General features: G+C 36.0%; 1 protein-coding gene across 8 annotated transcripts in view; it reads right to left on the bottom strand.

Annotated features, from left to right (window-relative positions):
* Nucleotides 1–682: 682 nt before the first annotated feature.
* SLC7A2 (solute carrier family 7 member 2) overlaps nt 683–13,753 on the bottom strand; it is a 52,495-nt gene continuing 39,424 nt past the window's right edge. For 4 of the 8 annotated variants that reach the window (XM_083833513.1, XM_083833514.1, XM_083833515.1 and 1 more), the window contains 5 exons: nt 10,279–10,381; nt 8,881–9,086; nt 8,409–8,575; nt 7,275–7,383; nt 683–6,656 (listed from right to left, as the gene is read on the bottom strand). In XM_083833513.1, the coding sequence (XP_083689639.1) occupies nt 6,469–6,656; nt 7,275–7,383; nt 8,409–8,575; nt 8,881–9,086; nt 10,279–10,381 (773 nt within the window). In that variant the 3' untranslated portion in view covers nt 683–6,468. Of the gene's footprint in view, nt 6,657–7,274; nt 7,384–8,408; nt 8,576–8,880; nt 9,087–10,278; nt 10,382–13,370; nt 13,508–13,753 lie in introns of all 8 variants that reach the window. The other 4 variants (XM_083833516.1, XM_083833518.1, XM_083833517.1 and 1 more) reach the window with 2 other exon arrangements.

The raw sequence follows: 13,753 nt of genomic DNA, 5'->3' as shown, positions 1-13,753 counted from the left end.
ATAGGGCTGGAGAGGATAGCAGAGGGGTCCCCCCCGCCAGCTCCACTTCCCCAGCTGTCTCCTCTGGTCGAGGATGGTCAAGCAGGGCTCTGCTTTCAGTGCATGCCACGCAGTAGCTGCTGCACATAATAATCTGCTCTGCAGAGACACATGTGGAAGCTTATCATCTAGATTAGCTCATCAGTGACCGTTTGCCATATGTGGCTGTGCACTGGTGGGGGCTGTTGGTTCCCATCAACCTATAGAGACTTCTACATGTGGGATCACTGCAGGGTGCTTCAGGAAGTCAAGCAACGTGAATGCCAAGGACTACTCGCTCCCTCTGGAAGTCAAACCTAACATCATCTCTGGTTTGGCACCAGAAGTCAAAATGCCCAAATCAAAGGGTGTTATTCTGTGTTTTGATGACTTCTTGAGAGCTTAGAAGGAAGTATGAAACACACACTTCTACTATGCCCATCACCAGACCACTGGAAAAAATAAGGGATTTAAACCTAAAACAGTTTTTTTCTCCTCTACAAGAAGTATAGGAACTATCACGCTATTTATTACAAGTGAGTTATGGTTTGTATAATGTCATGACATGATGACACACTAGTGATTATTATTAAGTCACCATATTATTTTAGTATTTACTACAACTACAGTGGTGATTGAAGTTAGAGGTGTTGTATGACGTACGTACAAGTGATATTCAGCTTTATTTAAAAAATACAGGACAAATGCACAATTGTTATCCCGTGAAGCACATTTTACAGTAAATGAAGAGCAATATAATTTCCATTAGAATTTAGAACTAATGTAACGAGAAATATTGCTGATTATAATTCTGTTGAAAAAGTGAAGAAAAAAAAACAAGCACCATATTCTTAAATATATGCATTTTTACATTCATAAAAATTCAAGACTTTTCATTTTGGCTAGAGCACTTCAAAGAAATATAAATTTGTAGTTTACGTTGCATCATAATCATTCTATCTACACTTTAATTGCTCAGCAGCACATAATACAAAAATTATCACTACAATGTACATATGAACAAGAAAAGTTAAAATGGATATAAACATTACTGTTTTTTAAAATGATGCACACATAACTGTTCTTAAAGATATGTAACATATTTCACGCTTTACTTTCTGTTAATACAAAAGAAAAAAAGCCCTCCTAAACTTTTGAATCATTTTATCCTTTGTCCTGACTGCAACTAAACTTCTATTGGTGAAGGTGGAGTTTGCCTCACGCAAGGCTCAGTGAAAACATACAAAGACAACAGAATTTGTCCAACTGACAACAAAAATAAACAGTTATATATACACATAGGTCTTCGTAATGCATGTCTATGCACAGAAATCCTTTAACTTAGCTAATGTTAAAGAGTTTGATTTCTAAAATCAAATGGAAAACAGATCAGGACATGGTAAAGGCATTATAATTAGCTTTCGAAAGGTCCAACTATAAAAAATGAAGAGGTCCTCAAAGTATGTACCAGGAAGAAATGTTAAAGGTACAGAAAATTAAAAACAAATACAAAGATCCTACACAATGTGAAATACCACCTGCTGTTTCTGTAAGATATGTATTTACTTAACACTGAGTAACCCCAGTGCTTTCAATGAGCGTACTGCAATTTGTACAATCTTCCTGGCAGGTCTGGGAAGAATTAGGGCCTTAGAATAAAAGGTGCTTTTACTTTCTTTTTTATGTTATCAAGTAACACATGACTGACATCATGTGAATTAAATTCCTACTGTACAAAATGCGTCTCAATGTCAAAGGCATCAGACATGACTTAAATGATTGCACAGTCCCATGCACATTTCCCGCACTGTCACAGATTTCACCCGGGTTGTTTAGCTTTCAATATGTCAGGATGCTTGCAGCATGTCTAATCCTGCACTTTATTAAAACCTCCATGAAAACAGTATGCGTTTTATTTCTGAAAAAAAATATATCAACACAAACTTTATGGAAAAGGTGGCTAGACTTTTACATTCATCCTCTAATAAAATATAGAATATGTATTTAAGCTTTACCATGTTTTGCTTCTAAATTCATTGTATCATTTGAAGTCTCTGCATGGCACAGTTAAGTTCCTAAGTATACATATAAATTACCCAGCATCACTACTATTTATCTTTATTTCTGATAATTCTCTACAGCAGGCAATATAAATGCCCTTAACACATGGTGACCATAATATGACAGGTCTGAGGAATCTGCCTTGCATTTGTTGTGCAGAAAAAAGCACACTGTTATTAACAGAATAGTTTTATCCAGGGTAACAGACAATGAAATCTAAGATACCTCATAAAATTTCCTGTTGCAGCATTAGGACTAGAATTTGGAATACTACATGAAGATCACTTCAGTTAACATGAATTATACAGAAATGCTTTATAATTCTTTACGCTTCCCTGAGGGAGAACAAAGAGATTTACTTGTTCTCCCTTAAACATGATTTAATTTACTTTCCTAAATCTGATTAGATAAAAATAATTCTTATATCTAAAGGCACATTGAGAATGTACCAATGTAAATACAGTTTTTGGAGGATATTTTTTTCCACAAAGAAAGAAAAAAACAATAAGCTACCTCCAAAAATAGGTATATATTAATACATACCATTATTATTTGCACAGAACAACTTACAATATCGACAACTATGTAAAAAATAACAATTTAATTCCACTGGACATGTGCTTTCAGCTGCTGTCTTGGCAAATACAGACACGTGCAGCAAATATGAGAACAAAATCAGGATTTGTTTCACGCATACCTCCCGTGTAAGAACAAGCTAGCATGGCTGTCCCTCACAGGGCCTGCTCCTGCAAAGTCCCAGAATAGCATCTGGAATTTCAAGATTGCATATACAAATGCATATCAAAATTAGCATAAATACCTTATTTCTGGCCTGTAGTGTTCTTACCTAGCCACTAAGCAATAACAACATTAACTATACACACATATAAATAAGCTTTGCACAGTTGAAGCAACTGAGAACACCCAATGACTCTCCCCTACTTTCCTTTTCTATCTCATTAGTTAACTGTTATCTCATTAGTTAACTTAGTTCCTGTGCTGCAGCTGCTCCCAATCCCCCTCAGCAACAACTGTACAGTCACATTCTTTCATTTTCATAGTTAATTTCTATAATGGGGGGGGGGGGGGGGAATACTCCTACAAATGAAAGGGGAAACTGTCTATATACAAAATACACTTAAGCTGGAAAATTTCTCTAACCTACCTCCAGAAGTCTTAGCTAGCACTTGCTTTAGTCATAAGGTTATTACATGGACAGTCTCCCTTCAAAAGAAAATTCCAGTGCAGCATAGAAATTATTGTAATCAGTACATCAAAATTACTATGGGCTAATGTCAGACAGATGCAAACATACAGGTGTGCACACTCATACATTCTATATGCTGGCTCTGGGAGGGAATGGGGTCTTCCTTGCACATCACAGAACAGCAGCAGTTTGCATCTTGGGAGCCTTCTTCGCCTGCTCTGTGGCATCAGCATTCATAGGAAAATGTCTTTGCTTTCCACACACCGAGATGTGCGAGGAAGTCTAAAAGAGCTGCACTTCTCTCTAGGCTTGTAAAGGCATCGTGCAGAAGCTTTGACTGAGCACTGTTGACTTGCTCCAATGGCATAGCGTTTTTGCAGCTGAGGATTTAAGAGGTGAGGATGTCCTCTGAAGAATAACCACTGTAGAAACTGTGCTTTTGATGGAGTAGTTACAAATCAGGAAAAGCATCACTGTCTACTTCAAATATTTGTGGTACTTTTAAATAAAGCTTCTGTTTTGACATCTATAAGGATTACCTTATTATATTCCTTTCAATACAGCCTAGGAAGTCTTAAATTTCTAATGTTTTATTCAAGAACAGACAGTTCTTTTGTCATTTTTTTCATAAAAATGGGCCTCCCTTGAGAAGTACAATTAAAAGAAGATCCAACTGACATAGACAGCTCCTTCATTCACTGAATAGATACCAAAACTTAGCAATAGTTTCTTGATTACTATTGCTAACAATTACTATCCATTCCTATCAATCAAACATTTACTTAGACTACCGTCTGCTTCTATTAGTCTAATATGGCATTTTAGTGTTTCTTTAATCTTGTAAGACAATGATGAATTACGGAAAGAAGTGACTATAACTTAGGATCAATTCTGGATAGATTATGATACATTAAAAAATTGGACTGCATTGCCACCCACCCTGGAGTTTCTTATCCTCTGTCCCGTCCATTTTTAAGGACCACTGATCTGTAGAACAGTCCTTAGGACAACAGCAGTTACAAGATGCCCATGCTAGATCCTCAGTTAAGAGGCAGGTGTTTTTCCTGTTGTATCCTTCTTACCCCATACCTCCAAAGAGAAACACAGGCACCTGCAAGTGCTCTGCTTTGGTATTCTAGCAAATGTTTTCAGGTGGTTTTTTTTTTTTTTTTTCTTCTCCTCCTAGATTACTGTAAATCCAGGAATATGCCCCAGAAGACAAGCAGAGGTGAAGATCTTTTCAGATTGCTACTCCTAGTGCTCAGTAGCCAGCAGAGGCCAGTAGTGCAACAGCAACATCTCCCTTCCATGCTACCAGTGCTGCAAAATGCTCTCCTCCCAGTTCAAACTGGGATTCAGAAAGGCATCAGGCTGAAATCTACAAACCTATGGGATTCCAATAAGGGGTATTGGTACATTTCAGGGTTCTCTGTCAAGAAGCTCTTTCTGCCCTCCTACATTTAGGCATGTTACTCTCTTACAACATAACTCATTTTTAGATTAAAAAGCCCAAATCTATTGCTGTGAAGACAGAAAGGGAGGGAGACAGACAGAAGCAGCTTAACTAGTTTCTTTTTTTTTTTTCCTTTTTTTTTCCTTTTTTTTTTTTTTGGTAAAATTCCAGCTATTATAAAAAGTAAGGTGCTTTTCAGTGTCAACCAACATCACTCTCACAGGATATAGGATTTTATACATAACAACAGAGATTAATACCAATGATTATTACTGGCAATATTATGCTTCAGATTGCAATGCTCCATGATGAAGTTCAACACAATTCTTTCTTACTTTAAGGAAGTCATTTCTATAAACGCCTTCTAGCAAAATAACTCCACATCATGGAATCCTACTATTTGCTGAAAAATAGCATTAAAATGTTTGGGTGCCTTTGATAGGTAGTATGACTTTTATACTGAAAGAACACAGTTCATTTTCACTAGCTTTGGTTTAACCCAGCACTGCTGCAACAATTCGGTTCTTTCCATAAATCTGCATTTGGACATCCTACCCACATGAATGCATTTGTGGATATAGGCTTGGCTCACAAAAACCTGATGTGCTAACATATGTTTATGGCTTAGTTAAGAACTGAAATATTGCTTTGAAGAGGATTCTTTCCAAAGCCTGGCCCTCAGTTTTTTTCACCTCCCCTTGTATCCCCTTGAAAGAAGGGAAGGATTTTGTGCATAAATTTTTCTGTAGAGAAGCAATGTGTAACAACTAATCTCAGAAGTATCAACTCTGTCACACGATTAAGGAGAAGGAAGTATAGGGGGAATAAATGAGTAGTGCTGAATGAAAGTATGCAATTACATAGTCAGGGATAAAATCCCATCCCTTCTGAAAATAACAGCAGAATACTTGCTAAATCATACACAAATGTCAATATTGTGACCAACAGATTATTTCCCAGATGGTTTTGCAGAAAACAACGTAACTCTTGGAAGTATTTTATATACACAGTATCTCTGAAGTGAAAGGAACTCATGTAACCTAGAAGCAGAAATCTTGAATAGCATTTAGAAGGACCAAAAGCCTTTAAAGAACTTTCTGTTTGCACTCACCATGCCTACTAATCAGTAAGGCTAAGCAATTATTTCTCTACTATTCTTATATAAATGTGATCCTCTGTTTTTTGCCAAATATCAGATCTGTACATTTACCATTTGTTTTCAAAATATTTTCCAGGCTTATCTTCTATTTATCTCCCATGAGAGTTACTTCTGTAGAAAAAAGATAGCACTTTCAGTAGTCAGTGAGTTAGCTGCTTTGTTATTTGAGATACTATTCGATTGTGGCCAGAACATGTAACAGAGATAAGGAGGACATATAAAAGGCACTTGTGTTCACAATGCAGTGTAAAATATTCAGAACTTCTTGCAGGCAGTTCTAAAGTCCTTCATATTTTGTGATTGCCAGTGTTCATGGATGTTCATGATGGATGCTCAAACAATCCATCCATATTTTTGCTTGCCAAAGGGTACTTTTTTATAATTTAAATATTAATCTCCATGCTGTCAGTTCTGAAATGATGAAGATGGTTTAGCAGCTTGTCCAAAGTATCAGCCAGGCCTTGTAGTAAACACTTTCAAGAAGCACAATGTTGGTAGAAAGCTTTTGAAATTTCAGTTCGCAAGTAAAATGTCAATTAAAGGTTTAAAAGACTTGTAAATTTGCATAGATTAACATTCACTTGTCCTCTCATGTGCAAGAAACTGATCACTTTCATTTGTATTTTCAGGTTCATCCACTTCTTCCACAGGGTTCTTTTCTTGCAACCCACTATTTTCTGAGCAAGAATCTTCATCTCCATCACTGCGATGACCTTCAATACTGTGCCTAATACCATAAGCAAAATAAATGAAGAAGCCTTCAAAATAAAAAAATAAAAATAAAAGTTAATAGGGTTTTCATGTAAGTAGTGCATTAAAGAGTAGTTATTTATTACCCTCTGGCTGAGCATGATTTTCAAAGCCAGTTTCTTCTTCAGGTATCAGAATTACAGTTCATGCTTCAGGTCTTCTCTCTTAGCATGGAAAGTGCAGGCGCTAAATTCCAGTACATCATTTTTGCTTTAACTGATTGCTCTAATAGGCCATGGAAACTACTCTCTCTGATTTATGACTAAATGAAATCAATGCAATTTTCCATATTTTGAACGAGAATGACTGATGTAGCAGGAAGAAAACTGTTACAAACAGGTCTCTGCACAATTTTAGCTATGCTTATTAGAATAAAAGTTTAGTGGCTTACTGGAATTAGTCCTATATCTCTGATTCTTCCTATTACCTCAAAACCATACTTACAGTTTTGGCTGCGTATATGTACCCCTTCTAAGGCGTGATTTGTTTTTATTACTAGAAATATCAGCTGACTTTTACTAAATACAGACTTTGTTCCAACATTTAATGGAAGAGAATCAAACTATCTGAGACAGGATTCATCAGTCCTAACAAAGGAGGTGACTGAAATGAGCAGAAGTACCTACCAAGTGCCATCCAGAAGCTAAATCTGATCCAAGTGTCTCTGCTTAATTGTACCATCAGGTAAATATTTACCAGGATACTGAATGATGGTAAAAATGGTAATAGTGGAACCTAAAGGGAAATATTTAAAATATTTGTAAAATTAAATACTATTTCTTGCATGCTTGCACTATTAATGCCATACTTCAGTTATACAACACGAACTAGAGGTGACATCTTCTCACTAAAAAAGAATAGGAACATTTTCTTATTGAAGTATAGTGAAATTTTCTTTTTTTGCTGTGTTTAACCACCAGTTTCTATATATCTTAGACTTTTTAAGTAAGTTATATTTAAAATATGTTCTCTAAGGCTGTGAGGAAAAGTTTTCCAGCTTGTGCTGAACATATACCAATGAATTCCTTGATGTACAGCTGAAAAGTATTATTTCTATCTTTATATATATATTTATCCCTTCTTTCCAAATTGCACACCACACCACCACCCCGCTGTTCTATCAGATTCCTTCACTTTCATCACTGTACTTCATTATTTCCATTAAATAGTCCATTACAAACTATTCTATAGTTTGTAGGTCTTGGAACATAAGTGAAAGCTCAAAATGAAATGCTTATACTCTGGGAGGTATGAACTATATTGCGGTCCAAATCACTGCACACAACACAGACAAGCTGTCTGTATACTGATCAGTTTCTGAATCCTGTTGCAGCGTCTAAGTGTTTAAATTGAGGATCAGAATTCCTTGGGTCTCAACAATGTGCATTTTGGGGATGTGTCTGAAGGAATAGCTAGAAGATCTGTGTTGTCAGACCCACTACTTTTAACAGCAACCCAATAGTTACACCGATTTTGTGCAGCCATGCTCCTATGCATGTCACACATTCAATCTGAGGGCAGCAAAACACTTTCTCTCGTTCTGAGAAGATCTGGACTGGACCTACACATGCTGATGATTCAGCTGTGACCATCCACTGCCCTTACATTCATCAAAAAAAAAAAAAACAAACAAAAAAACACAGTAGTAGCAGTGCAGTAATGAAAGACTGCCTGAAAAAGACTGTCTCTGTCTTCTTCTGCCCCTCTCCCAGTTCTTAGAATACACCCAAACCTCTCATTAGAGCTATTATGTTATTCACCATAAAGGCCACTTTCTGCTGGTTCTGAGGCTGCCTTTGGATGAGGAGAATGGTAACTATGAAGGACACCACCAACGCAGCAAGAAGGCCAATACTCCAGGGCTCCAAGTTAGCAATGAAATGAGTCCCATATGTAGTGAGAACACTCAAGCCACAAACCAAGAAAGCTGTGTGAAAAACAAAATGATGGAAATAGGAGAGAGGTCACTAAATCTCTGCGTTGAAGAGGAAGTGACTTTTAAGAAGAAAGACAGCAGAACTTCAGTATGAAATGTTATGAAAATGATTAAGTAATGGAAAACACACTAGATTACAGATTAAATCAATCAAGAAACAAAAAAAGCATTCTCCAGAATGATGCATTAATGATGAATGAAAGTAGTTATGTTATTACTGGATTTTTAATTTTGTCTGTGATAGAATTCTGCTATTCACATTAATGTATTATGAGCTTGGACAGCTGAAAACTTACCTAACAGACCCACTAAAAAGTTAACGGTAGTTGCAGTCTGTTCTGTAGGTAAACTGGATGGATTGATCAGGGTCTGAAGACTGAAGTGATTCTCTTGTATCATATTTATCTGTGATTCACTAATTGCAGATTCCCTTTCTGATGCAGCCAAAGCTGCTTTTTCTGGAGAATATTTGGGTTGCTCATAGGTTAAACTGGGTTGGTACCTGGGCAAAAACAAACAACAAACAGGATAATAAAGTACTAAGTATACTTTGGGAATTAAGGAATATGCCTCTAGGAATGCATCTAAGTACTAAATGCTTTGCAACAGAGATTCAGAATTTCCCAATCTATAACTGTACTGCAACAGCATACAATTAGTCACTAATATATATAAAGAAATAATGGTAATTCACTTTTTTTTCTGAGTTTGTTTGTTGGCAATTTTTTAAGCTATATGAATGCACCAATGGGTCAAATAAATGACCAGCATTATACAAAAAGAGGGATCTGGTGGTCAATAGCAGGGAAAGGGGAGAGAAGCTTCTTTCCACGGTGGCAAGTTCGTTCTGCCTTGCTTCCAGTATGGGGCCTACTAACTGGCATAAACTCAAATTTTACATCTCCTTTGTTAGAATGTAAGTGCATTTTTAAAAATACATTCTTTAAATAAGTCTGTATGGAATAAAATAGTTTTCTCTAAAGAGTAAACTATTGCAACATTGAATCTGAGCTGAATTTAAGCTGTATAGTTTTCAAAGTTATCAATTTAGCCTCATACGGTAAGTAACAAACACTGACTTTTTAATTTAAAAATAACAAACTAAATAAAGAGATGGCCTGAAGCTATATCAATATTATTCAATTGTTTTTCAAAGAGAACAGATAAGAGAGTTTAACTGACAATTATTTATAATCTCACTCTTTGAGAGTGAGTATTTATACTCTCTCCTAGGGCTACCACAACTTGAAACATTTGTCTGGTTTTTCTCTACTGAATTCTGACTAGGGCAATACAAAGCAATTATTTTAACTTGGTCATCCTGTCAACTACCTGATCTGTCGTGTATAGCCCCCACAATGTGATAGGCCTGATGCACAGCATAGATTTTATTTGAAATATCATTCATTAGTGCCTTTGGGACTGATGCTGGGATCAATGCATCTCCTGGAAAATAAAAGGTGTCTGGATTTCACATGAAGCTTTGATTTGAGTAGCTACTATACTGATATGACAATAAACCTGTGTTTTCTCTGATGCATCTCAACTTCTTAGTAGTCATTTATACACAAACAGATAGCTCTCAAATATGTAGCTATCCAGCAAAAAACGTGTATTATAGATGTCACGTCTGTTTAGGTAGTGAACAACACAAACCAAAACACAGTAAAATAGAAATGGTCTTTTTGACTCACCTAAGAATGAGGACACAGGTTGCCACAAGTGAATATGCAAGAAGTGTGCCAATAGACATCATATCCACTAAAGCCTTTAGGTCAAATAGAAACGCCATTACAGCTAAAAAAAAGGGAGAAGAAAATGCAAAATTTGTATGAGGCTGATATACTAAGTCAAGATTTTAACCTCTGTCAGCAGTGTAACTTTAAATTATTTTACTGACAGCAATATAAGTGAAGTTATGGTAATCCTTAAAAACATATTTTAAGTCACAGCCGACATTCCTGAACCTAATTTCTGTTGGGAAACTCATTCATATGGATATCACACTGATGGGCCATACAGTCATGCTGCATAATCAAGCAATTTGTATTGGACTTATGTGGACATAAGTACTTGCATACATGCCTTGCTGAATGGTGACACATTAAAACACAATTTTATAGAATAAGGTTCTGATGCTGCAACAGAATCTCATCAAAGTTGAGAGGACAGCTCCCACAGCAAAGCAGGGGAACAATGATACAACCCAGTATGTCATCTGAAAGTGATGGTCTCAGAAAGTGCTCTGTGTAAAGAGACACTTTAAGGAGTTGTCTAGAATAAAATAAGTGGTTTTGTCTTTGAATAATTATCTTACTAAAACGGTTAAGTTCAAGTAGCCTTTAGGACAGACAGCAAAATATCACAATAATTAATATTCTTAAGATCACTGAAATCAGGGGCAGAAATTTCCATGATATTGTGAATAATTATGGCAGTTATTAATAAAAGCTAATGCCATCTTCTTCTGGAGATTCTGGAATGTCTTTGTCTATGCTGTTTGCACAGAGACACAAAGCACTCATAAAGAAATTAGCACAATTAATTGAAATTAACTATCACCAAATGAAAGGCTAGTATTAGTTGATTTGAGATGCATGTGGTCAAAAAACATCTTAAAATATTTGTATTATTGAGATACAGAAATAATCCGAAAATATTTAATTTTTTGAATCACCAATAACATCACCATCAAAAGAAACCGTCATATGTAGCCTTTATACACTGTATGTGTACGTGCACACAAACTTTTCTATGTTCAGAATTAATATTTATGTTTGTTTATATATTTGTAGACAGGTGTATAAATGCAAAAACACACAGCAACACGCATTCCCCTGTTTTCTGATCCTGAAGGAGACAGCAAAATGTGATTTCCAGAAAGCAAGACTGCTGTGTTAGACATATTATTTCATCTGCTAGTCTCCTCTTTCAATGAAGGAAGGAAGACTGTCCCATCTTCTTTAATGAGGGTGGATGTCATTTATTATAAGACGTCATTACCTCATCCATGAGGTAAATTTCTGAATACCTCACTGCCTTGCACACTCAAAAGTGTAGGTAAGCAAAGAACAGAACCTATTATAACCTAACATACAGTAGCTATGTTTAACTTCAAATCCTAGCTTCAAAACACTACTTTGTAGCCCAGAACTTTCTCTTACATATAAGAATCATAGAAAAAAGCCCGTAAGCTTCTGAGTAAGAGGAAAAAAAGACCTAGTATTATTTTTTCACCCCTCTTAATTCTACTGAAGTTGTAAGAAACCATGGTGGACAAATTTACAATGAAGGAACCTTGACCTGTCAACTAAACATTTCCCTGTGTGCAGAGTTTCACAATCATGATTACAGTATGTGAAAAGGTAAGTCACAATTATAGCATGTGACAATTGACTCAGCTGTAGTCTTGACCTGATAGTTTTAATTGAGGCCAAACATTTAACAGGCTAACGGGGTAAAGGAGAACAGTTCTTAAAGCTATGCAACTATCCATGATAGGATTTAATAGGAAGGTCAGATAATAGGAATTGCTATACACATCTGTAACTATTCTGGCAAAACTATTTATGACCACAAATTACCAAATATGCATCCTTTTAAAAATAAAATAAAAAAAATACTCCTCCAGCAATATATAAAGCTGTCTTCAGGTAAATTGTTCACACACCAAATTCTCCAAACTGTCTAAAAGCAGTCCAAGTGACTGCTATTGCAAAGCTATAGTCAGGGCTGTATAGCTACCTCCATCAGTTTACTCATTGGGTAACACGGTTTTCTTTCTCTTCATCACCATAATTTCAGGCAAAGATGTTAATTCTATCCCATATAACTGCATTTGCAAATTATTATAAAGGAAAAAGTCAATAATAAGTAAAATTAAAACTCATGTTTTAGTCTCAGTTCTGAACCTCTTTTTTGATAAAAATTGTAGCCAGGGTTGTTAAGTGTTTTAAGGCATGTCTTTTATGTTTGAATTAGTTTTCGGACATTTATTTGCCTTTGAGTTAAATGCTTCTAGAGCTTCCAGTTTTCAGGGATAATTAGACATCCCCCTGAAATAACACAGTAAAATTTGGGCAGAACCACGTGTGCCTCTGCAGGAAGTATAGACAGAAGTGAAAGAGCTATATGTTAAAAATTTCTCTTTGCAAAATATAACAGTTGGCAGCTGCTCCTAAAATGCTGTTTTGCTAAAATATATGTGGGTGTGTACATGCAGACATACGTGCATACACACATAAACCCCAACACACACAAAAACACAGCCCTCAACCATAATTTGGTAAGCTTGTACCAAAATAAGAAAGTGAAAAAATCTACATATGTATTTTACACGAAAGTTGATCCTGTTGCAAATGTAGGATTTTTTTCTCACATCTCATAACAAAAAAACTTGACAGCTGTTTTCCCACCTCATAGATGTGACACATATATACATATATATATATGCTCATTGAACAAGGAAGCCCTGTATGGAGAGCATCAGCTTAAGTGATTAGATTAAGAAAGAAGCTTATTCACAGTACAAGAGACCAATATTTAAAAAAAAAAAAAAAAGAAGAAGAAAAAAATCATTTTGAATTCTGTGACATTAAGGATGTTACCACCACCATGATTGGTATGATTCGGAGTTCTTACACCCTTTGATTACTCAATAATTTTATTCCCACCTTACATGCATGGGAAGTTAACAAGCAGCCCTTTTTCAAAAACATAAAGTACCATGCACGTGCATAGAGTGCTTAAATCTCAGTTTTAAGAAACACGGGCTTCGAGAGCTTACCAGAGATGACCCCTGCTGTCAAGGTGGCAGAAACTGGTGCCTGCCTCTTACTCACTTTGGCAAGAAAACTAAAGAGTAAACCATCGCGTGCCATGGCAAACAGAATTCGGGGCAAAGGGAACATAGAGCCGAGAAGACTAGAACAGAAAAATGTATAGTTCAAATACAGGTTATTAAAAGCACAGTGCTTTACTGGTAAACCCAACTACACAAAAAGAAAGCTTGGAAGAGTGAATGGGTTTAGGTTTAGTTTTGGTTTAGGCTCTGTTTTGCTGCTCTTGTTTTTTGTTTGGTCGATCGGTGGTGTTGTTTAAGGTTTGTTGTTTATTTTGAACCTAGGCTATGACAGCTCTTGAGATTAACCAACAAATACAAAATCTGTG

Source organism: Anser anser (genome assembly GCF_964211835.1).
Source record: "Anser anser genome assembly, chromosome: 4".
Lineage (NCBI taxonomy): Eukaryota > Metazoa > Chordata > Aves > Anseriformes > Anatidae > Anser > Anser anser.
Note: the sequence above shows the minus strand (reverse complement) of the source record. Positions and strands in the feature narration are given on the sequence as shown.